Raw genomic sequence first — 24178 nt, 5'->3', positions numbered from 1 at the left:
GGTTTACTTTGTGAAAGGAAATGGATGTGGCTTCATTTAAATGAAACCATGACATTCAAAAGGCCTCTACTTACTTTTTACTATTTAAACAGAACTATCTCTATTCTCTAGTTATTTACTATTTTCATACAGAATTGAGTTTAATTTTGTCAATTCACATAGGCATCCATTGAATTGTTAGATGAGGTCTGAGATGGTTTTGTACTACTGGATCTTTGCAATGTGTTAGAAATGTATTAATATGCTAGATGGTACGGTTCCAAGCACTTGGATTGCATTCAGAAAGGCACCCAAGGGATTGGAAGCAGTGTCCTATCTTTAACATTGGGACCTGTAATCAACATTGGATCCTTTCTTGAAAAGGCGACTCGTATCCCACTCAGAAGATCGGAAGCAAGTTTGTCTCTCCAATAGTTTCCTATGAGAAGTTGACTCTTAGTTCGGCCTGTAAGTTCAAAGTACCCAGCAAAGAAATGTCACTGTTGAGATGGATTTCGAAAATCAACCATGGTGGGCAGATTTTAGAAGGCCACCCTGGCTATGTTAACGAATTTAGCCAACACCCAATCATGGTAGCGATGGAGAGTTGTCAAGTCATAGTATCAGGAGTAGGAGTATGGTTGGTTGCCCCAATGAGTCCACCCAGAATAACTCACAATAATTCAGCTTAGACAGTCAGTTTTAAAATAGTTATTTATTTAGGCCTATAAAACACACTAAGAAATTAAGGGGGTATTAACGCACAACAAATATATCCATACACCAGTAGGCTCACTTTCAATACATTACTAAATAGCTAACCAGGTGTACCTGGGTGTAGGTAAAATGATTAGAACCAGTCACAAGTACAATTGCCTATACTTCAGAAGTCCATCTCTTAAGATGTATGGCGCATCATGCCTAAAAGTCACAAGTAATAATACAAGGTTTCTCACAGGAAGGTGTTATGTAAAGGGGTGCAATGGTCCTGTGGTAATGATTCAAGACAGTTGTAAACTTTTTCCAAGTTCAGCGAAAAGGCCCAGGTGCGGTATACTAGACCCAGGTTCGACAACCAGTAGATGACTTTGCACCCAATGTTATTCTATAGAGGGCAAGTGGTGGGCAGGGGGTGACGGGCACAGGTATGCTTAATTACTCCCGTGACTGATTTTCCTAGGGGTTGTGATGGGTTGTCTGGGTGTCTCTGGGAGAGCATCATTCACCCTTTGCTTGGGTGAGGGGTGCCTGGGGTTGCATGTTCGAGTGTTCTTCTGTTCAGGTGCAACTGCAAGATGCAAGCCCAGTTGATGAAGAAATGCAGACTTTCGGGATGCAGAGCTCTACAGAACACTTCATGGGAGGGAGGAAGGGGAGTTCCAACGACTATCGCAGTTTGCAGGCAACGACAGGCATCTTTCCAGTTGCAGTCAGGCCGAGCCCCCTTGTTGATAGCTGAAATATTTAGGAGGTGGTGACCTATGGCATAAGCTGGCGACCACCAAACTTCTGGGTTTGACCAGCCACTATCCTGGTGAAGTAGCTCATGAGGGAGCTGGTCAGTCCTCCGCGCAGTTCAGGGACACTTCCGAAGGCTCTTGGGGCATGCAACCTCAGACATTTTGACTAGTTGGTCCCACTAGTCCAAGAGCTGAATCACTGAGGAGGGTCTTCGGAGATCAGGCTGAAAATGTAACTGTCACCGGCTTGTCTTTAGGCGCTGTGAAGGCATCATGAAGCTATACACAAATTCACTTTCTTTCCAAAAAGAACATTATTTTATATGTCAAGATGGATTAAGGCCTAACTTGCCCTTTGCAAAGGTGGAATTTCCCTAAATAAACTAAGGACAGTCTGTGTCAGTAAGTTCAATAATCTGTGTCCAAACCTATACTTGCCCTCACAACTAAAGGTAAACAATGTTTCGGAATGGCAGCACCAAAAGAAACAGTGTTCAAAATAAAGTTCTGAGCTTCTACCAGCTCGGGCTTGTTTCTGCTTCTCCTTCTAGTTCAACAAAAAGGACTCGAGGGGGGGTAGGAGGGGGGCTGGTGGGGAGGAAAGAGTCCCTTTCCCAAGTGTAACACAATTCTTGAAAATCTCGGGGTTCCCTTCCTCAAGTTCTACACAGTTACAGGATCTCTCTGGTTTCCCTTCCCTAAGCTCAACATGTTTTCAGGATACCTCAGAGTTCTGTCCCCCAAAGTTAACATTCCACACGGTTCCAGTCTCTTGATTTCCACCAATATTGTCAGCTTCATTTCACTTTATACTCCTCACACAGCCTTTGTCTTTGGGCTTCTCTTGGCTCTTTCCCAAGTCGGGCTACTCCGTCTAGGCACTGTTGTCAGACCACAGGATCCACCCATTACGAGTCACGCAACCGTTAACTCTTGGTGCTTTGTGATGCTCTTCGTCTTTCTTGCTTAACACCGGTTTTCCACGTAGCACCAGTGTCAGTACTTAAAATGTGCTGTGCTTTCCCTGTTTTTTTTTTGGGCTTGCTCTCCGCTTGTATATTGGCAGTCTTTTGGCTTTGCCACAACTTGCATTCACCTTGCCCCTCTTAGTTGCAACAATTTGTATTTCGCACTTGCTTTTCATTTGGATCATAAGTATTCATGACAGCTTTCACTTTGTTTCTCAATGCTTCTTAGCAAGTTTCTCTCCTTTCACAACAGCACCTTATTCGCTTTCTACTAGTGATATCATTTCACATAATTTTCATATCTTCTCTTTAATACGGTATTTAATATATCCAGTTGCATTTCCCAGAATACTTGACAACTTGTTCACAATGTATTATTTCTTCATTCGGGTCCCAAACCACATTCTCATAAGCGTTTTGTTTGTTCGCAAACATTAACTGTCCAAGATCCGCCCCCAGAGCACCTTGGTACGAGTATTCCCTGTCTCTAACTCACTGGTGCTGCTCTACTTCGCTGGGCGTCTTGCCGTTCTCTGCCCTTCTCTCCTCTCCTTGGTATGCGCCACGAGTGACAGCGAGCAGCGCTCCCTCTCGGGAAACCTTTGTGCAGCATCCTGCGGCAGTTAGGAGGTTCCCGAGTTCCGCAACTCCAGCTGGGAACACGCGACTCGGGTAATTGCTGTTTTTTTTGTCCTCTCGTGGCCTGCTCGGGTTGTGGCACCTCTTGCGTCCAGCACCTCTTGCGTCCCTTGGCAACACATGGTGTCCTCTCTGCCGGTACTCCTCCTCGCAGACAACTGCCACCTTCTCTCCAGGCAGATTCTCCCTGCTTTATTTGGGTATCCTTTTAAGCACCTGTAGCCTTCCAATAGGTTGCAGGTGTGAGTCGTTTGCCTGACCCTCATTACACCAATTAACCGGACATACCTGATCCTCCATAGACATCTTCCTCATCTCAGTACCACAGTGGTGAAAATGAATAGAAGTGTGCATTACTCCTAGTTGCCTCTTCCTTATCCCAGTCTTAAAGGAGGTATTTGAGGGTCCTTGTGTGTGTGTTGGTGGGTGGGTGGGTACGTGGGTGGGTGTTTGTTTGCGATGGGGACTTGCAACTTATGAAGGAAGGGGGAGGGGAGGATTAATTCTCTTAGGGAAAGGTATACCATGTCTCACTGGCAGATGCCCACTCCCCAAGGTCCCTCCACCCAGGTGATCCTCCCTCGAAATATCCACCCCCAGGGTCAGGATCCAAAAGCATTGACCTTTCCCTGCCACCTGAGAGGAAGATCCAAGGGGAGTAGATGGAAGGATGTCCTCGTTCCTCGCAGCACATACAAAAGTAACTGAAGATGCCAAGTGTAAAAATGTTAGGGATATACAAAAGCACTGCACTGTAAGGTGCTTTGTGTGTTGTAAAAATGCAAGCATTTAAAAGGGAAACAATAGTACTGACAGTCTGAATGACAGGTCAGTTTTCTAATAAATAAGCAAAAGAGAAGTGAAGCTGAAGGCTTTACTTCCATTCAAAAGTCAGATCAGATCAGGATAAAAAACAAAGCAAAGAGAATGGCAAACTATGGCTTGAAAGGCACAAGAAGAATATATTTCCTAACAGTAAGAAAGGGACTGGTTGAATGTTTACTTTGCAGATGCATAAAGTATATTCAATCCCTATTAATCCTCCTTTCTGTGCCCACATGACTTCCTTTCATCAACAATTTTATAAGGTAACTGTTTTTTCACAATACATCTGACAATCCTGTATTCAAAATAAACCTGCATAGTCGACCCTGCTACCCCCCTAAGTTTGTCTTGATTGCTTGTCCACACGTACTACTTGGTGAGACTTGGAATGCTTATGGATTGCTTAGACTTGTGAAGGGTTACTCTAAACAGTGCTGGAAGTTTCCTCCGAACAGTTCTAGCCTCCTTTCTACTGTAATATAACTTTGGCCATGTGGTTTAACACTTAAGGAGAAAATAGAATTTGGATATCTGATTGTGTTTCTATCTTAGAAACCAATGGAAAGAAATAGTGTAAAAGAAATGCATGTCAGCTTGGGTGTTTGGCAGTGTAATGTTGTGTATTTGATGCATTAAATGTTCTTGCTAATGTATTTTTGGTTCACATTACCACCTGTGTTTTATGCCTTTATCACAATCACCGTAAAATATTGTGGCTTTGAATCTTTTCTGCTCTTCACGGAAGTGCATGCCTACGCCCTTTAGGAACTATGGTGTTTTCTGTTGCAGAGCAAAGAGCTTCGTCTGGCCAGAGTTCAGCCAACTCCAAACAGAAGAATCTTCACTGTGCCAGAGATGGATTCCCCCAGGGATGTCAGAAGAGAGTAAGTCCCCTTTAAATGCATGCCTCACTCTTCACTGGCTATCTAGTTAAATACTTCTACACTATCACAACCCTGGCCACTCTGAGGCTTGTGTCTACTGCACTTTCACCTGAGCAGGCACATTGATTTGGAAAATGAAGCACACTGAACCTGAACCTTCAATGGGTAGCTTTTCTCCTGCAGATTCCTCATCTGATGGATATTCCCTCATGCTTTGCTGCTTTGGAAATGTTTCAACAATGGGCACAGTGGACCTCGGCCCGGTCGTTTACTATCGATCCATCTTGCTCGGCGTCTGGCCATCGGCTCTGGATGCGATGTCGGGTGTCATATAAATACCACGTCACTATGCCCCCACCTCAGTTCATTTTTTTCCACGCGCTAACACGCTGCTTGGGAACCCAGCGCTTTGACTCTCTTGACGTTTTTGTCAAAATGTATTTAGGTATTTTTCAAAATCCTCGACACACTGGTTCCAGGTTTCAAATTGTGTTCCGATTGTGGCACAAATATGTCCAGCACACTCACATCAGTTGTGTGTCTGGTGCCTCGGCACGGGTCACTGGACTGAAGGGTGTCCCTTGTGTACCAAAAATTTTACCTAAATCCCTTTGCGATCGAGCAGCAAAACTCTGGATTGACCGCCCTCAAAATCTTCGGCGCAGTCGATGGTTCGGTCTTCGGTGGCCGAAACTGAAGGACCAAGAAATAACACTGGTGGAAGAAGAAATGGCCCCACTCGAGGTGCCACTTTTCCTCGTCCCAAAAGAAGAAAAGGCGTCACTGCCATCGTCTGGATTCTGAGCCATCCGCTGGGCCCACACCCGCCAGCAGTGGGAGGATTTCAAACCCTCTGCTTGCAATGACTGACAGCATGCTGCAGTCGACGCGGCTAACCCCTCCCTTCCCCTCTTCCCCCCCCCCCCCCCACGCAGCATACTTTGGAGCCAAGAGTGGTGCTTAGTGTACCGACCCCTCTAGTGTCCCAGTACGAGCAATGTTGGTGCTGATATTTTTCAATTTTGAAAGACCTACAATGGAAACCGTATTATCCCTGTGCATCCAAGGATGTCAACGCTACTGCGTCTCGATCGACACTGACATCGACCATATCGGCGCTGAAGGACTAACCCTTGATGCGACTGTTGTTGAAAAAACATTTACTCCGCAACCCTGGTCCGAATTTTTCAATACCATGCAAGGTATCTTCAGCGGTCATGCCGCCGATGACCAGGGAGATGTCGACCTGATTTACTTGGGTTCAGGAGGGGTCCATTATTTTGACGACCACAACCAACTTTTACAGTTAGCTCAAGGCCTCCAAGACGCCATCGGTCTGGACACCTCGGCAGACCTTTAGTTTCAGCAGGCCTAGCCCTACCTTCACAATACTTCTACATTCAGGGCTCTGGTAGAAAGGGTTATTGACACCCTGGGGTTGAAATCATCAGTGACGCCTGTACAAGGTTATGACATTACCGACATTGTAGATGAAGGCCTTGCCACTGAACGCAATATGCCTCTAAACCCGGCCATTGCCGATTTATGTGGCAAAACCCATGTTCCATTCGTCCCATCAGCTCCACCATTTCTAGGAAATACAGGCCGACTAGAGGAGACCCTTCATACCTGTCATCTCACCCTACCACGGAGGGGCTTGTTATGTAAACTGCTACGGTCTCTTCTAGACCTGCATCTTCTACATCCACTCTGCCACCAGAAAGAGAAGCAAAAAGGTAGATGCCTTGGCAAAAAAGCCATTTGCTTCAGGTAGCATGGCCCTCAAAGCAACAAATGTGGCAAGCAGTTTTGTCAAATACTCCTTCGGTCTATGGACCGGAGTGGAAAATGCTGCTCAGTATATCCCGGAAGGAGACGTGCACGAGGGCTTGCAATAGGTAGTGGAGGATGAGGAGGTGGCCAGGCAGTCGCTGCAAACAGGCCTGGACATCGCTGACTGTGGCCTGTTCTATGGCATCAGCCATAACACTAAGTGGGCAGGCCTACTTAAAAACCTCTGGTTTCTCCCCCGAACGTCCATGTAAAACTTATGGATATGCCCTTCGAGGGCGATCTTCTTTTCGGCCATAAAGCCCAGAATTCACTGGAAAAGATAAGGAATCCAAAATCACTGCCAAATCCTTAGGCCTAGCTGCGCAGCTGGCCAAACCTGCATTTAGCTTCGCCTCTAGGGCACAGGGTTACAGGAGATATGCTCCTAATGGCAGAGTGCAGCTCCCACCGGCCAGGCAAGGGCAGATGTTGCTCGTGCTCTGGAAGGAGCAGAGGGGCTTTTAGAGGTCAACAGGCAGCATCAGCAGCAGGGGCAACCCAGCCTCCGAAGCCGCCTTGATTTTCCCCTTTCACAATGCACCTGTTGGCGGATGGTTGACTGAGCATTTGCGCCAGTGGCAGGGAATTAGATTTCGATGCCTGGGCTCTACAGCTCATTCAATGGTGTTATGGTCTGCCATTTGTGAGAAAACCACCGGACAGACCGCCCCCACCTCCAATCCATCCGGGGCAGGAGCTCCAGGAAAAACTGAGAACCCTGTTGCTGAAGGGTGCTGTGGAAGAGGTACCACCCGAGCAGAGATGATCAGGCTGGTATTCCCGGTATTTCCAGGTGCCCAAGAAAGGAACCTTGGGGCCTTCAACACCTTCTTGAGGAAATCCAAATTCTGGATGGTGATGTATAGATTCTCCATGCTCTCTAACTACAGGACTGGCTGGTGTGGATAGACCTACAGGACGCTTATTTCCATGTGCCAATCCATCGAAACAACAGAAGTTCCTGAGGTTCACCGTAGGAGAGATGCACTATCAGTTCAAGGTGCTTCCCTTTGTCTTACCTCGACCCCAAAGGTCTTCACCAAGCTCATAGCGGTAGTTGCGGCTCACCTCGGATTGTATTGCCATATCTGGACTGGCTGATCTGAGGGAAGTCTGTAGTGCAAGTTTTGTCCCACTTAGAGGACACCGGCTTGCTGCTGCACAGGCTGGGCTTCTCCCTTAATTTAAGAAGTTCCACATGACACCAATCCATCGGCTCCAGTTCATCGGAGCAGTCCTAAATGCCCAGGTGGGGAAGCCCTTCCCTCCTGAGCAGAGAGTAGTCGGCTTGGCTCAGATGATCGACTTGTTCCGGAACCATGCCCTCTACCACTGGCTTCCTTCGTCTCCTAGCCTCCTTCATCTTTCTAGTGCCAGATGCCAGGTTGCCCATGAGATCTGTGCAATGGCTACTGAGAGAATCGGTGGTCTCAGAACCTAGTCTCTCTCAGATCTTCTCAGGGTGTCAACATCAGTGGTCAATGACCTGTCCTGGTGTTTATTGAAATTTATAAGGCACACCAGACCCGAGAGTAGCAGGGCGCAACATGGATATGCAAAGCTTACAAGTTGCATAATATACAGACAGTATGCGAATAGTCACAATACAGAAGATATAATACAATATACAATATGCCAACAAGTTATGCAAGGGGCAGAGTTAATTACAGCTCGGTTCAAAAATGAACAAAATTTACAGTCTAGCAGCAAATCGTACTAGTGTACCAGAGTATCCGAGGGAGCTAGTTCTCAGTCAGATTGAGGTGGGTGATGAGATTCTTTCTGAAGGAGTAGGGGAGGTCAGCTCTAAGCTGATGTGGCAGGGAATTACAAAGTTTGGCGGCCTTCACAGGGAAGCTGTTGCTGCCGATCTTTGAGGTTTTAAATCTGGGTACTACCAAACAATTAGTGTTAATGGTTCTAGACGGTCTACTGGAGGATATTCTGTCAGTTAGGTATCGCGGAGCGACATTGTGTAGAGCTTTGTGTCAGGGAGGCGATTTTTAGCTGTATTTTGTTGTTCGATAGATATCCATTTGTGATGGCGTCTGATAGCGGAGACATGCACTCTTTTGTTGATGCCTAATGCTGCGCTAATGGCATTATTCTGTAGTATTTGGAGTTTTTGGATAACAGTTTTATTAGCACTACTGTAGAGGGCGTTACAGTAGTCTAGTCTTGATAGAATTAATGCTCTGGCAAGTATAAGGCAGCTATCATTAGAAAGGAAGGGCCTACCTGCTCTAATCGGCTTACATGTGTAGGCTGTGGTAGAGGCCAGAGAATTTAGTTTTTAGTGAAGGACATAGTTGCGTCAAGGTAGAAACCCAGTGTTTTGACCTCCTTGGAGACACTGATATTACCGTCAATGTTGAAGGAAGCATATTTATGGCCTAGTTTTAGATGTTGAATGGGGAGCCGAGGATTATCAACTCTGTCTTGTCATCATTCAGGCATAGGCCGTCAGTGGCCTTTCATGCCTGAATGATGAGATAGATTCTATTCACCAACGCCAGGTCCCTATCATGATCCCTAGAAAGTGGGAGGAGAATCGTGAGTGTCATCTGCATAGTTGGTATAGGTGACACCCAGAAGGTCCAGATCATCGAACAGTGGCTTGGTGAATATGTTGTAGAGAGTGGGGGACACGCAGGAGCCCTGAGAGACCCAGGTGGGGGTGGGATCCGTAGCAGCAGATGGTGAGAATACTCTACTTCAGATCTATTAGTGCAGTTTCCGTCCCGTGAAGTGGTCAGAATCCTGATTGTCGGACTCCTAGGAGATTGTGCTTTTTGAGGTGTTTTTGAATCTGCAATTTTATCTAGAACTTTAAGTAAAAATGGTACCTTTGTGATAGGGCGGTAGTTGGTAGTGATAAGTGGATCTAGGATTTGCTTCTTGAGAAGCGGGAGCACCCATGATTGTTTGAGATTAGCTGGGACAGTGCCAGAGGCAAAAGAGGCATTGATCAGTTTGGAGATGAAAGGGGAAAGGTCTCTCGCAGCCTCTTTTATAATGTGCGCTGGGCAAATATCTCCTTTACAATTGGATGGTTTGAGCGACAGGATAGTTTTTTCCCCTTCGAGAGTTGTGGTTTTGGTGAAACTGAATGTGGTATTTGGATCAGGGATAGTGGCATTAGGTAGTAGTTGAGTAGGTTGAGATAAATTTAGAGAATCTTCCTTATTTTTTATTTTAGTTTGGAGAGTATTGATTTTGTTGGTTAATGCTTGTTGTATCTCAGAGCACCAGTTCTTATCTTTGATGCAGATATCGGGTGGAGAGATGGGGGACTCTGGCTCTTTTAAGATTGTGAATAATTCTCTCATACTAAAGTTGAAGTTGGCTATCCGTTCATTGCAGGAATTTCTTTTTGCCTGGCAGATTTTTTTTATAGTGTGATGCAGTGGATGCTAGCTTCATTTTGTTCTCCAGGGAGGGGCAAAGGCGCAAGTCGGTTTCACTTTTTCTTTTTAATAGTTGCAAGTCCTTTAGTTGTGGAGTGAACCACTTATTGAGGTGTAATTTGGCTTTACTAGCTCTCAATTTGAGAGGGGCGACTTTGTCCAAGGTGGAGAGCATGATCTTGTTATATTCTTGCACCAATGTGCTTGGGTCCAGGCTTTCTGGCAGAGTTTAGGGTGGATATGATATTAGGGGTCACACTATCCACTGTTATATTATTTTTTAATCTGGTCAGACAGGGTGGCGCGACTTGGGGCGCTATGAGTTTCTGTCTAGTAGTGGAGAGTGTCAGGGACGCAAGGAAATGGTCAGTCCAAGATTGGGGAGAAATTGAGGTAATATTCGCTATGCAGTTATGGTCGACTACCCAGTCCAGAGTTCTGCCCTTGATATGGGTGGGAGCGTCCACATTTTGTGTTAAGCCTAGTGCATAAAGGGAATTTGCTATTTGCAGGGCCTGTTTGTCTGAAGGATCGTTTAGGCCCAAGTTAAAATCACCAAGCAGTAGTACTTAGGAGGTGGGTTTGAGATTACTGGCAATTAAGTTTTGCAGGTCCTCTTCAAAGGTGCTAAGAGGCCCAGGGGGTCTGTAAACTACATTCATAGTGAGTGTTTGAGAGTTCTTTAGTGGTAGCTTGATAGTGAGGGATTCTCATTATTGCAGGTTATGTGGGGCTACTAATCTCATAGATAAAATCTCTCTAGATATGATGGCTATTCCACCGCCTCGGGAGCCATCTCTGTCTTGTCCGAAAATGGTGTATCCTGCTGGGAAAGCTAGCGTGAGTGCAGGTCCTGCTGCCTTATGTAGCCATGATTCAGTTATGGCTAGGAAATCTAGGCTCTTTTCTGTAATTAGGTCAGCTATATCGATGGCATGAACCACCCGGGACCTTGCGTTGAGGAGGGCTCCTTTAAGTGGGCTATTGTCTTCTTTGATTGCGGTAGAGGTAGGGCTATTGGAGGGGATGACAATAGAGGTGCGAGTATCAGATGTGCGGCAATTGGGTAGGGAGGTGGGCCGTTTGGCGCTGGTAGGTTTCGTTATGTGGTAGCAGTTAGTTTTCTTATTGGAAGGTGGGAGCGATCTGGTAAGAGGCTCATAGATTTTAGGAAGTCTACTTAGTAATTTGGGATTTCTAATGTCCGTAGTACAAGGGGTTGTCGTATAGGCTCCTGTGGATTGGTGGTTGGAGTAGGCAAGACTGCAAGGCTTAAGTGCCATGCTAGGGGAGGTAGGCGGGAGTGAATTCTTCACAGCTAGGAGGGTAGATTTAGAGTAGGCTGCTACGCTGTAGAGCAGTTGAGATGTGATAAGTATCATAAGGATAAGTAGTGTGCAGTGGCCGGGCATATTTATGGTGGAGAGTGGGTCACAGTGAGCAAGTTCAACTTATAGCTAAAAGGGTCTTTAACACAGTATGCACATACACTGGGTGCTCTAAGGCACGTCACAATAGGCAAGTTTGATTTTGGCTGAGTGATCCTGTGGCACAGTATGCAAGTGTACAGAATGCACTAAGACCAAACATAGTAGGCAGATTCGATTTTGGCTGGGAAAGCTTGAAAACACAGTATGCAAGCGCACAAAGTATGCTAATACAAATCACAATAGGCCAAGTTTAGCTATAGCTGAGTGGGCCTGTGAGCCAGGAAGCAAGTGCACAGGGTGCTCTAAAATAAGTCACAATAGGCAGAATCGACTTTGGCTAAGTAAGTTTGAAAACACAGTATGCAAATGCACAGAATGCACTAAGACACAATAGGCAGATTCGATTTAGGCTGAGTGAGCCTGAAAACACAGTATGCAAGGACACAAGTGCGCTAAGACAAATCACAATAGGCCAGGTTTAGCAATAGCTGAGTGGGCCTGTGACCCCGTAAGCAGGTGCAAAGAATGCTCTAAAAAACAAATCAGGGTGGGGGGAGCATGGGGGGATTAGACTTAGCTGAGTAGGCCTGTCACCCAGTGAGCAAGTACACAGGGCACTCTAAAATAAATCACAATAAGTAGATTCAACTTTGGCATAGTTATCTTGGAAACACAGTCAGCAAGTGCATAGGACGCTTGTAGATAGGTGAAGTAATGGCTGGGCAGTGACCACGCAGGCTCTGAGAGTCGGGCAGGGGCAGTTTAGTAGCATGCTATGGTAGGCTAGTATAATGCCAGCAGTGAATGCAAAATGCAGATTTGAGGTGTAGTGCAGTGAATGTGAGATTGACCATATCTCTTGCCCCACCACTACAGTGATGGAGTTCCTTCTGTCACTGGCCTCTGCAGGCCTTCAGGTCACCACAGTCAAAGGATATTTGGCAGCATTGTCTGTGTTTAAAAGATCCCTGGGTCAAAGTTCATTTTTTACGGTCCTGGTAATGGCACAATTCCTGAAGGGCCTTGTAAATAAGTTCCCGCCAACTCCCTTTGTTGTCCCGGATTGGGACCTTTATTTGGTTCTAACATTTCTAATGGCGGCTCCCTTTGAGCCTGTGCACTCTTGTCCATTACGGCGTCTTTGAAAACAGCCTTCTTGATGGCTGTTAAATTGGGTAGGTGGGTGAGTGAACTACAGGCCTCATGCTGTAAGGCACCCTTCCTAATTTTCTTCAGGGAGAAATTTTCGCTCAGGGTAAACTAAAGATACTCTCCAGGCTAAGAAATTACCTCTTGTAGAGTTGCTGGCATCTTCTACCCTCACAAGTCTAACCGCTTGTGGCCCTTCATTGGATTCTTCTTTTTCTTCAAAGACCTCTAAAACATTGTGCAAATACTTTTACTAACCTGCAAGAAGTGCTTCAGCCATTGACATTGGCTTAGCCTGGTTCCCTGAATGACTATTCTCTCCTCCGTCATTGTTACACCTGCCCTTCCAGGGAGGGGTTAACCTGCTCTGCATTGGGGGGGTCCAAACGTATTTGCCTGCTTAAATAATACTTCTTCAGCATGGGGTCTGGCATGGATTCACATGCTCATGAATATTCCCCGTCGTCAGGCTGGGAATCCTCGGTAAAGAAAAAAATCAGTATCCGTTTCGTTTCTGATCTGTCTTTCTTAGTAGTAACCAATCACTGATCTCTGGGTCATACTGCCCCCAGCCAATGACTGCCCTCTCCCTAAGCCCTGCCCCTGGCAGCCATCCTCAGATTTTTACTGCACGCTCAAGTGTTGGGAGTCCTCGTGCTTTAGCTCTCGGGTTTTTTGCTGCGTTTTCACGCTTTTTCAGGAGATTTTCTCATTTTTTCGGTTTAATCGAGCCTCAAGCTCCACCGTTTCTAGTTCCGACAACGTCGAGTTTTCACTTTTTGGAGGATTCCGGAAGATCTGCGGCCTACCCCAACGGACATGGCCCAGGACAAGGGAAGCTTGACGCCGGGATCCAAGCTGTTCAGGTGCTGCCCTGGATGCGGATTGCAAAACGTTTTCAAGGAGGACGAGCATTCGCGATGTCTCTACTGCCTTCATGAGGACAAGACGCACGTGGAGAAGGACTGTGCGTTCTGAAAGAACCTTTCGGAACGGACCAAACGGGATCGTCGTTCCCGCCTCGCCGCCTGGCTGGAGAAGGGCACAGCAGGTGAGAAGGCGAGGAAAAAGTCTGAGCGGGCTTCTAAGTCCTGTGAGGGTGCCTCGGCGACGGGGGCCCAACAAAAGGCCAAGCACCAAGTCTGCGGGCACCGGGAGCGCCGAAAGGTCGGGCTCTTCGGCTGCCAGGCAGGGCGCTACTTCCCTGGCACGTTCGACCACGAGCCAGCGCTCTGGTTCGGGGAAGAGGAAGTCCGAGAACCCGGGTAAGCCGCTGGAGCCGACCCGGTCGATCTCGAAGGGGAGCGAGGCGCTGACCCTCCCCCCAAGTGAAGGCCCAGGACGCACCTAAGGTGGTGAGGGCTTTGATCCAGCCGGCAAAGGCCTCTATCGAAGTGGTCGCTGCGACCCTGGCGAAGCCGGCTGAGACTACGGCAGTGGAAACGGCCTCCGGGCCCAGATTATCCCTGCCACCGCGGAGGGAATACTCTTTCCAGCCCATCGTTAAGACCCCCGTGAAGTCCCCGGCGGAAAAAGAGGGGGGGGGAGGGCCGTTGGCCAGTACAGACTCGGAATCAGCCTCTGATGAGGAGCTGGTGGAAACCGAGAAGGGCCTCAACGAGAGGTTCGAGAAGGTTCGATCCCAGGGGGCAGTCCCTGCTGACGTGATCGAAGATAGCGACAATGACGACGAAGAGGGCCCAGTGGAGCGGCCATCCCGTCCGTCGCAGCCATTACCCGAGTCCCAGGATAGCACAGCGGCCATTTTGTTGGCAATCCAATCCTTATGTACCGAGGTAAGGACGAGTTTGCCACGGACCCCGACGGAGGATCCAGAACCAGGCCGTCGGAGGAGAGTCCACCCTGCTCCGCCCTTCGTACCTGCGAGACCTGTGGACCCTGCATCCCCCTCGCCGGACCCTAGAGAGGATACGGCGACTGATACAGTGACGGGGGCGGACGAAGACGGCGGTGATGACACAGCGGACATCCCGTCATCACCCCGCCCCCCCTCCGCTCCCTCCTGCGGGCTTCTCCAGCCGACGAAATTGGCTCTTTCCACGCCATGATAACCAGGGCATTCGAGATCTTCCAGCTCTGCCCTGAAGAACAAAAAAAAGGAAGGGTTTCTGTACCAACGACGAGAGGCCAAGAGGAAGACGGTCCTCGCGGTGCCTTTGCTTGACGACATCTGGGACGAGGGGCTTGCTGTCCTCAAGAACCCTTCCACGACACCCGCCAAGAGGGACATGTACGAGCAGAAGTACCAATTCCCCGATGCCGCCCCCTTGTGCCTCAGGGCCCAGCCCACGCCGGACTCTGTCGTCTCGGCAGCAGCTAAGAAGGCAGCGGGTGCGGCAGCTTCAACTTCCACTTCCTCGCCGGACAGCGAGGGCAAGAAGTTGGACTCCATGGGACGACGAGTCATCTCGTGGGCGGCGACGACGATTAAGGCGGCCAATGCCTGAGCGATCGTGGCCCGCTACGATAGGGAGCTCCGGTTCAAGATCGCTCCCATGCTAGACTTCCTGCCTGACGACAAGAGGGCGGAGGCCCTAGAAATTCTGCAGGAAGGCGAGGTGGCGTTGGATCACGCCATAACGGTGGCAACGGACATTGCCTATACCGGGTTTCGCCAACTGGGCAATGGAGTTTGCCTCCGACGATGAGGATGGCTCAAGGCGACAAACTTTCACCAGGACGTCCATGCCGGCAACAACCTTTTTGGTAAGGCTGTGGACGAGTCTCTACAGGCCATCAAGACCGACTCGGAGACGGCCCGGGCCCTAGGGATGCTTCAACAGCGACAGCCCTTTCGGAGCTCCGGAGGCAGACCGGGTACCTCCAAAGGATCCAGCGGTGGCTCCTCCACTTACCGCCAGGCGGCCCCGCTCCTCTTCCCAGGAGGCCTACAGAGGTCGCGGCAAGCAAGGGGATCCCACCGTCGTCGCCAGGGAGGCCAAGGCGGCAAGGCCGCCACCAAGCTAGATTGACCCGGCCGTGTTGTCGGGCCCCCACCAAAGCACCCCGGTGGGAGGCCGGCTGACGAAGTTCGTCAGCGTGTGGGAGTCCATCTCCACTGACCGGTGGGTGTTGGACACCCTGGCCAACGGGCACTCGCTGGACTTCCAAAAGAAGTGCCCTTGCATTCCTCCCGTGGCCAGGAAGGAGAATCGTGTCCCTCAACTGCTGTTGGAGGTAAGGGCGATGCTCAAGAAAGGTGCCATCGAGCTCGTCCCCAAGAGGCTCCGGGGCTCCGGAGTGTACTCAAGGTACTTCCTCGTCAGAAAGAAGACAGGCGGTTGGCGCCCCATCCTGGACCTGCGTATGTTAAACAAATACATCAAGGTGCAGAAATTCAGGATGGTCACCCTCCAGCACGTGCTGGGACAGCTGGAGGAAGGCGACTTCCTATCGTCGTTGGACCTGGAGGATGCTTACTTCCACATCCCCATTCTAAAACGGCACAGGAAGTTCCTCAGGTTCGTGGTTCAGGGACGCCACTACCAATTCAGAGCCCTACCGTTCGGATTAAAGTCGGCACCCAGGGTTTTCACCAAGTGCCTGGCACCAGTGGCGGCGGCTGCGCCTGCAGGGGATCCACGTCTACCCCTGGACGACTGGCTAATCCGGGCAAGGACAAGGGAACTCGCTGTCGAACACACGGCGAGGACCGTCCGGTTGCTCACAGAGCTGGGGTTCTCCATCAACTACCCCAAATCCCACTTGGTTTCATCGCAAGTACCACTGTTTCTGGGAGCGAAGCTCGATACAGTGGGGCAGTTGGCCTCCCCTTCAGAGGAGAGGACCAAGACCATCCTGGGCAAGGTGCGGCGCCTGTTAGCCATGGACGCGGCCAGGGTGCGGTCCATCAAGTCCCTTCTCGGGATGATGTCCTCATGCATCTATCTTGTACCCCTTTGCAGACTTCGGATTCGTCGGGTACAGGAGTTCCTCGATGCCCGCTGGTTTCAGGCGAGGGGCTGCTTCGAGGACAGGATCCCTCTCACGAGGAGTTCCGTCGGGCGATCTTATGGTGGGGCACCCGTGCTCACCTCACTACAGGCACGGGCTCTCAAACCCCGGCGTTTCAGGAGACGGTGACGACTGACACCTCTCTGGAGGGTTGGGGAGGCCCACACCGGAGATCTCCACGCAAGAGGCCTTTGGCTCTCTGAGGAGAGGTCTCTTCACATCAACATTCTGGAGCTCCGAGCAGTGTTCTGGGCTCTCAAGTCGTTCCTTCCGTCCCTCAAGGACAAGGTGGTGAGGATCTTCACCGACAACAGCACCACAATGTTCTACATACGGAAGCAAGGGGGCACCAGATCCTCAGCCCTATCCAAGGAGGCCCAGGATCTGTGGCATTGGGCCGTCGCCCTGGGGATGTTTCTGGTTCCCTTCCACTTGGCAGGAATAAAAAACAGCATCGCCGACTCACTCAGCAGGGAGCTGCGCTCGTGCCACGAGTGGGAACTGCGCCAGGATCAAGTGGATCGGCTCTTCCAACGATGGGGCAAACCCCAGATCGACCTGTTCGCGACAGTAACGAACTCCAAGTGCCAGAGGTTCGCCAGCAGGTTCCCACAGCCGAGGAGCATGGGTGATGCTTTCTCGTTCCCCTGGGATGGCCTGTTTCTATACGCGTTCCCTCCGTTGCCGCTCCGCCTCATCAACCAGCTCAAGAAGTCCAGGTGCAGGATGATCCTCGTCGCACCGGCGTGGCCGAGGCAGATCTGGTTCCGGGACCTTCTGGACTTGTCAAAGTCCCCACCAGTCAAGCTACCGGCAGACGCAGATCTTCTCTCCAGAGAAGGAGGCGCCATTCTCCATCACGACCCACAGTCGCTGAACTTGCAGGCCTGGCTCCTGCAGCACTAGAGTTTGGAGGGTACGATATACCTGCTGATTGCAGAGAGGTTCTTGCAAAGGCCAGGGCGTCTTCAACTCTCAAGTGTTAGGGTCATAAATGGAAGAAGTTCTCTGTCTGGTGCCATGCACAGAAGATTAACCCTCTGCGGATTACGTCCCCTCAAGTACTGCCGTACCTACTGTCGCTGGCCAAAGCTGGACTGGCCCACGCCTCCATCAAAATACATCTGGCTGCCATCTCCCGATTATACCAGGACTACGCGACGGGCGTCCTTGTGGTCTCATCGCCTGGGGAAGGAATTTATGAAGGGACTATTCCGATCATTCCCGCCGGTGAAGGCTCCTGCCCCGGCGTGGGAGCTTAATGTGGTGCTAACAAGGCTCATGGGGGCCCCATTCGAGCCCATGCATTCGGCGCCTTTGAAGTTCCTGTCATGGAAGACAGTGTTCCTTGTGGCCATCACCTCCGCACGACTAGTGGGAGAGATCCAGGCCCTATCTTGCAATCCTCCATACTTGACTTTTCATGACACAAGGGTGGTGCTGAGGACGCACCCATCCTTCATGCCCAAGGTGCCGTCGGACTTCCACCTCAACGAGCCCTTGGTGTTACCAGTTTTCGTCCCTTCGCCTTTGACGCCGGCCGAGAGGACTTTGCACTCGCTGGATGTAGCTAGAGCGCTGAAGTTCTACGTGGACCGCACAAAGAGTTTTCGGAAGACGTCACAACTGTTTGTGAAGTTTTGGTCTGTGAATCAAGGAAGGCTCTCTCGAAGACTTCCATTTCCAGGTGGCTCTCCGGCTGCATCATGCACTGTCACCGGTTGGCAAACCGACCGCTGCCCGGCCGTCCGAGAGCCCATTCGACCAGAGCGATCGCTGATACCACGGCGTTCCTGTCTGGTGTGCCCCTGTTGGACATCTGCAGGGCTGCTACTTGGAGGTCGACGCACACCTTCACAAGATTCTACTGCGTCGATCGGGACTCCAGGGAGGAGTCCAGGGTCGGTCAAGCAGTACTGCGCAACCTGTTTGCCTAAGGTGAGCCTGGTGAGGAGTTAAGAATTGCTTAATGTTGAGTTGGTATATAATGCTTAATGTTGAGCCTTTGCCACCTCCCGTGGTTGTGCATGTGTATACTGCTATGTATTCTTTTATTCATGAGCATGTGAATCCATGCCAGACCCCATGCTGGAGAACGAACAAGTTACTTACCTGTAACTGTTGTTCTCCAGCATGGGTCTGGCATGGATTCACATGCGAACCCTCCCACCTACCCCTCTGCGGCTCTTCACTTGGTCATACTGCCACTTGGCGTGCTACCAAATCTGAGGATGGCTGCCAGAGGCGGGGCTTAGGGAGAGAGCAGTCATTGGCTGGGGGGCGGTATGACCCAGAGATCAGCGATTGGTTACTACTAAGAAAGACAGATCAGAAACGAAACTGATACTGATTTTTTTCTTTACCGAGGATTCCCAGCCTGACGACGGGGAATATTTATGAGCATGCGAATCCATGCCAGACCCATGCTGGAGAACAACAGTTACAGGTAAGTAACTTGTTCCTTGTGATCTCTTGTTTGTTCTGATAACCCTTTCTTTTGATACTCTCAAAGCCTACTCTGAATGTACAGTAATATATTCATGTCTACAGTGTCCTAGCGATCAAAGTCACCTGAGGGTGTAGGAACGGTCTGTGTGCCATCCCCAAAGGGTCTTTGCTAATTCTGGGAAACCGAAGAGTGTGTATTTCTGAAGTGTATTTGAGTGTTGCTTTTCTATTGCTCCTTCTGAAGGCTTGTTTAAATGACTGGAAAATGTATTATTAATTGTTTTATCAAGAAACCTTGAGTATAAGTGTTTCTTTGAATACTTGTCACTGTGAATATCTGTAACTGCATTACTGCTCACATTGACCCCTCTTGAGATGAGCCTGGCTGCTAGGCCAGACTGCCAACCTATTTAGTTCGGCCTTATACCAAAGGTTGGGTCCCTATTGCCAGGAGGCTAAGGATTTTGTAGTGCACCCTAAGGGTACTACCCCAAATCTTGACCGAACGGGAAATATAGATTCTCAGTACTAATAATCTGAAGAACTGACCAGTTTGCCTATAACGAAATGAAAAAAGGCCAGGGGAGTGAAGCTGAAGTCTTCACTTCCTGTAAAGTGGGGACCGGTTCAAAAGTAAAAAGGTTTGGGGGTCCATAGAATATGGAGGGAAAGTAGCCTAAAGAGAGATTTCCTCATTCTTCCAGGAAGAGGGGCGTGCACTGAAGCAATATAATTTGTTTGAATTAAATAAGACTACAATTCTGTATTTCCCTTCAGGATAAGGTTGGACAGCTCATCCAGAGCTCTTTGACAGTTTAATTTGCATAATTACTTGAACTATTTTCTCTTGAGTAATCTATTTACCAGGAAATATTCTGCTGGTATAGGGAACCAGTATCTCCTTTCTGTGTAGAATATACAGAGCTTAAATTGGCCATTCAAACTCCCTCAGGTATAGAATTGGGTAAATAAAATACCTGATGTCCACTCTCTAGATACGTTTCCAGAAGTAGGCGGAACTATTTGATGCAGTAGGTCAAATTATTTTATACCAGAACTTGCAACATTTATTTGTAATCTTTCTGAACTACAGGGCACTTATGCATTCTCAGCCAGTTGTATTTTAATATTGGGCTCTTTTTCTGTCCACCGGCTTCCTCAGAATGCATTCCCTAAGCTTTCTAATGTCCTGCCTTAGTTTTCTGCCAAAACCGTGGGCATGGAGGTATATATTAGTTTTACACATTTCCAGGATTCTATAAATATCCCACAACATTCACTCTGATTGAATTGATCCGGTAGATCGTTATGTTGCCAGTTCTTATGCAAAGTGGCAAGATGATCATTGAAACAGGTTACATTTGTCAGATTCCATGAAATTCGGTTTCCTCTCTGATTTAAGAGGATATTGTCGGAGCGCTTGGGTCTAGACGTTTGTACTTTAGATGTCACCAAAGAAAGGCAAAGAGCTGAATTGTCTCTTCTATCAGTATGCATGACTGTTGGAGAACAGCCTAGGAGAACGGGGGAAGAGTAGCAAACCTATAATTGAGTAGGTACAGACAGTTTCCTACACTGTGTATTGTGAAGGCACGTCACCCTTTAAGTTTCCCCTCAATTTTTCTAAACCCCATGCATTCATCACTTGCAACAGTTTTGTTTACCTCGCTCACTAGATTTATGTTGTAAAAACAGGGTTACAGCCATTACTCATGGGATGTTTGCTCCAAATGCTTTTTCATATATGTTGACCTTTCACCTGGGGGTGTATACAAAACTGACACAGATTTAAGCAAGTTTTCTCCTTTTCTTTAGAGTGTAAATCCTATATATTTTAAGATAACACTATGGATGTTTTTGTATAGACTAGATTGCTAGCCTCAGATTACAATTTTCGCTGTTGTGTCAATTTTTCCATGCTTTCCTTGCTATTGGGAGACTATGTTCCACCCAAACATTCTGGTGCAAGGCCCAGAGTATTGCTCTACCTTGCTTAATTGATCTTTCCTGCTTTAAGTAGTCCTCTGATATCTCATATGCCCCACACCAATTGTTTAATTTTTCATGTATAGAGCTTGCACAAACGATAGGCATCAGGGCGCTTTTACCAGTTACATAGGTCCCAGAGTGGGCATAGGCATACGTGTAGGTACAATATTTCCAGAGTGGCAATACATATACATATACGTATATAGATGGGCATAGTTACAGAAGTATAGTGTCGGGCATATCAACATCTATGGGGTGCCCTTCATACATACAGCAATTGTAGGCTTGGTAGTGAGTGGGTCAGTGTTAGTTGGATAACCACATTTTGAGGGTTTTGCGGAAGAACCAGTAGGATTCCTCCCCCCACCTGCCCTCAGAGCAGGAGTTTCAGTATTTGGCAGCTAAAACTGGGAAACTGACTCCTCCCGCTTTGGTTAGTTTGAACTTGGGTTGGAGTAATCTGTGGGAGTAGATGACTCTGGTGGGCCTGCTGGATTGTACTTTAACGATGTTCTGCACTAGGTAAGGTGGGGCGGCATTGCAAATGCACTTGTGGGTGATGGTCTTAAACAGAATTCTTTCCTTGATGGGTAGCTAATGGACAGCTCTACGGACAGTTGAAATGTGCTCACAGCGTGGGCTATTGAGGGCAGCGCGTAAGGCAGTATTCTGGATGGTTTGAAGTTTCTTTATTATGTTGCAAGAGGGAAGTGCCAGTGAGGAGGACATCACAGTAGTCCAGCCTGACGCCGATTACTGGTCAGACTATCGTTAGGCAGTTGTCTCTAGTTTTCTGTATCTAGAATTGTGCTCGTGAGAAACCATAGGTCACTGGGTGTCCCAAGGAATCCTGCTTCCATGTGCGAATATACTCACCATATGGACACCACTTGTTGGTGGGAACTTTTTTTAATGTTCCTATTGAGGCAGAGCCTAAATTACCCCTGGTAGCCTTTTTTTTCCATTTAGGAAACCACAGTATAAATCCACTGTGGAGTTTAATGGCCGGGCATTGTTCCCACAAGAGTGAGTGGTTTAAGGATATTTGTGTATGGTACTAGTCACTGCCCGCCATGTTGCAATGGCTGCAGTTGGGCCTTCTCTTTAGTTGGTACTCGCTGTTAGCATTGGTTTTCCTTTTTTGCTGCTTGTGCATCCACATTCTTTGAGAACGCCCAAAATATTTTCTGCCAGATTTCGTTTTTTCTGACTTTCATTTTTGTTTACGTGAAGTGCTTTTACCACTCAACTTGCAAGACCAATTTTGTTGGGATAACAATGACTAGTCAATAGGGCTGTCGGTGCAGTGGGACCATGTGGTACTTAAGGACACTAATGCAGTGGGACGGTCCTCAGTTTCTTTTCACACTCTGGAATTTTCAATTGGGTAGTGAGCTCCTGGCAGGTTGGTGGTAGTGTTGTTGTTATTTCGTTGGTACCTTAATTTAAGATGGATTTCCGAAATCCACTCTCAGGTGGAATTAGCGAGGCAACTTTATTATGGTAAATAGAGACATTGAGGACTAGCCAACCACAATCAAGGTGAGGTAGCAGAGCGGAAAGGCTTAGTCTCATGATAGGTGAGCGTAGTCCAGGGCTACAATGAGTCCGCGTGGAACACCAATGATTCATGTTAGACCATTACATATTCAATGATGTATTAGGCCTTTAAAATGCATACTAAGAAAGTAAAACCTCTAGTCAAATATTGTCACACACAATATAAAACAGATATATACATTCAGCCTTAGGAGAAGAAAGAAAGCATATACTTCAATAACCAGTGAAACACAGATAAATACTTAAATGCATGAAATTCAGTAAAGACACGTAGTCTAACACTAAGATGGTTTGGGACCTTGTGCCCTGAAGTCATCAGTTCCAAAGCTATACTTCACAGGTAGCTTTAAGAGATTTGGAAGATGCCAGTGGTTATGATCACAAAGTCAAAAAGGTAAGTAAACTAATTCAATCTCAGTCACTAGGACAGGTCTAGGAAGGGACAGGATTTAAGGCCCATGTAACCCTATGGAGAACAAGGGCGGTGGACTGAAACTGGCACGTTAACTTACCCCCCTGACTTCGATTTTTCCAGAATGCATGCTGAAGTTCTGGAATCCTTTGGGGACAGTCTTCTGTGCTGGGTCTGGTAGAGGAAGGCCCGAGTGTTGCAGGTGCAGAGGTCATTGGACGAGGGATTTAGTTTCGGTCGGCCGCAGTGTTTGGTAATCTGTTCCAGACCCCTTCCAGCTGAACACCCTAATGGAGTAAAGAAATCCAGACTTATGCGTTGCAAGTGACATCCGTATACCTCTGATTCGAAGAAGACTGATTGCAACAGAAGTCACCACGGTCAGGCGGTAAAAGGTGATCTTCAAGGGACTTACAAAGCAGCAGGTTCTGCATGGCTTCTGTTGATGTAAGAAGGCTGAAAATGCAGAAGCAGGTGTCTTGTACAAGTCGAAGATCCTTCAAGTTCCAAGGATTCACTTGTACCGGTTGCTGCTGCATGGAGGTAGGTCAGGCCACTGGTTGGTCCAGGAGCACTTAAGAGAAGGCTTTGCAAGCACAGACCCTCATATAGGGGTTGATACTTGCTACCCAGGCAGAGGAGCAGGGATTCACCAGGACTTCACTAGAGTTGATGCTGGTTACCTACAGTGGTCGTCAACGGACTGTCTCTGTAGAGGACTTGGCTTTAGCCATCTCTAAAGAAGCCCTCCTTTTATACAAGGTTTGGATTGGGGGCTCATCTAAACCCACCAATGGCATGGATCTGTACTTTTCGAACTCGCAGTGGGTATGCAATTATGGATATCCACTCGCCACATCTGCCCATCCAAAGACATTCGGGCACCAGGATGTGCACAGGGACTAGACAGTCCTGTTCCCCACGGATGGGCGCATTCCATACATTGCTGTTTTTTAGAAGGCAGGAATAAGGGCTAAGAACAATATGGCCAAAGGACGAGCACATTCCTTCTGGCACACCCATCTTAGGTTGCTAGCCACCTTTTAGTAGCCCTTTTGAAGTAATTGCAAAAGTGCACTGGCTAAAAGAAGAAAAATCTCAACTTTCACCAGCTCATCGCAGGCACATTGTAAAAGTAATTTAAAAAAAGCCATTACAAAAAAATGTATATGGCTATAAATTTGCCTAACCGCATTTCATTTTAGGGTGATGTGTACAAT

General features: G+C 48.2%; 1 protein-coding gene across 1 annotated transcript in view; it reads left to right on the top strand.

Moving 5' to 3' along the window:
* PPP1R12C (protein phosphatase 1 regulatory subunit 12C) overlaps positions 1-24178 on the top strand; it is a 1339157-nt gene that overhangs the window by 577813 nt on the left and 737166 nt on the right. Inside the window, exon 11 of the mRNA XM_069638043.1 lies at positions 4661-4755. Coding sequence (XP_069494144.1) covers positions 4661-4755 — 95 coding nt within the window. The remainder of the gene's footprint in view (positions 1-4660; positions 4756-24178) is intronic.

Source organism: Ambystoma mexicanum, chromosome 1q (genome assembly GCF_040938575.1).
Source record: "Ambystoma mexicanum isolate Mex_15411 chromosome 1q, UKY_AmexF1_1, whole genome shotgun sequence".
Classification (NCBI taxonomy): domain Eukaryota; kingdom Metazoa; phylum Chordata; class Amphibia; order Caudata; family Ambystomatidae; genus Ambystoma; species Ambystoma mexicanum.
This window is presented reverse-complemented; position numbering and strand designations above follow the sequence as displayed.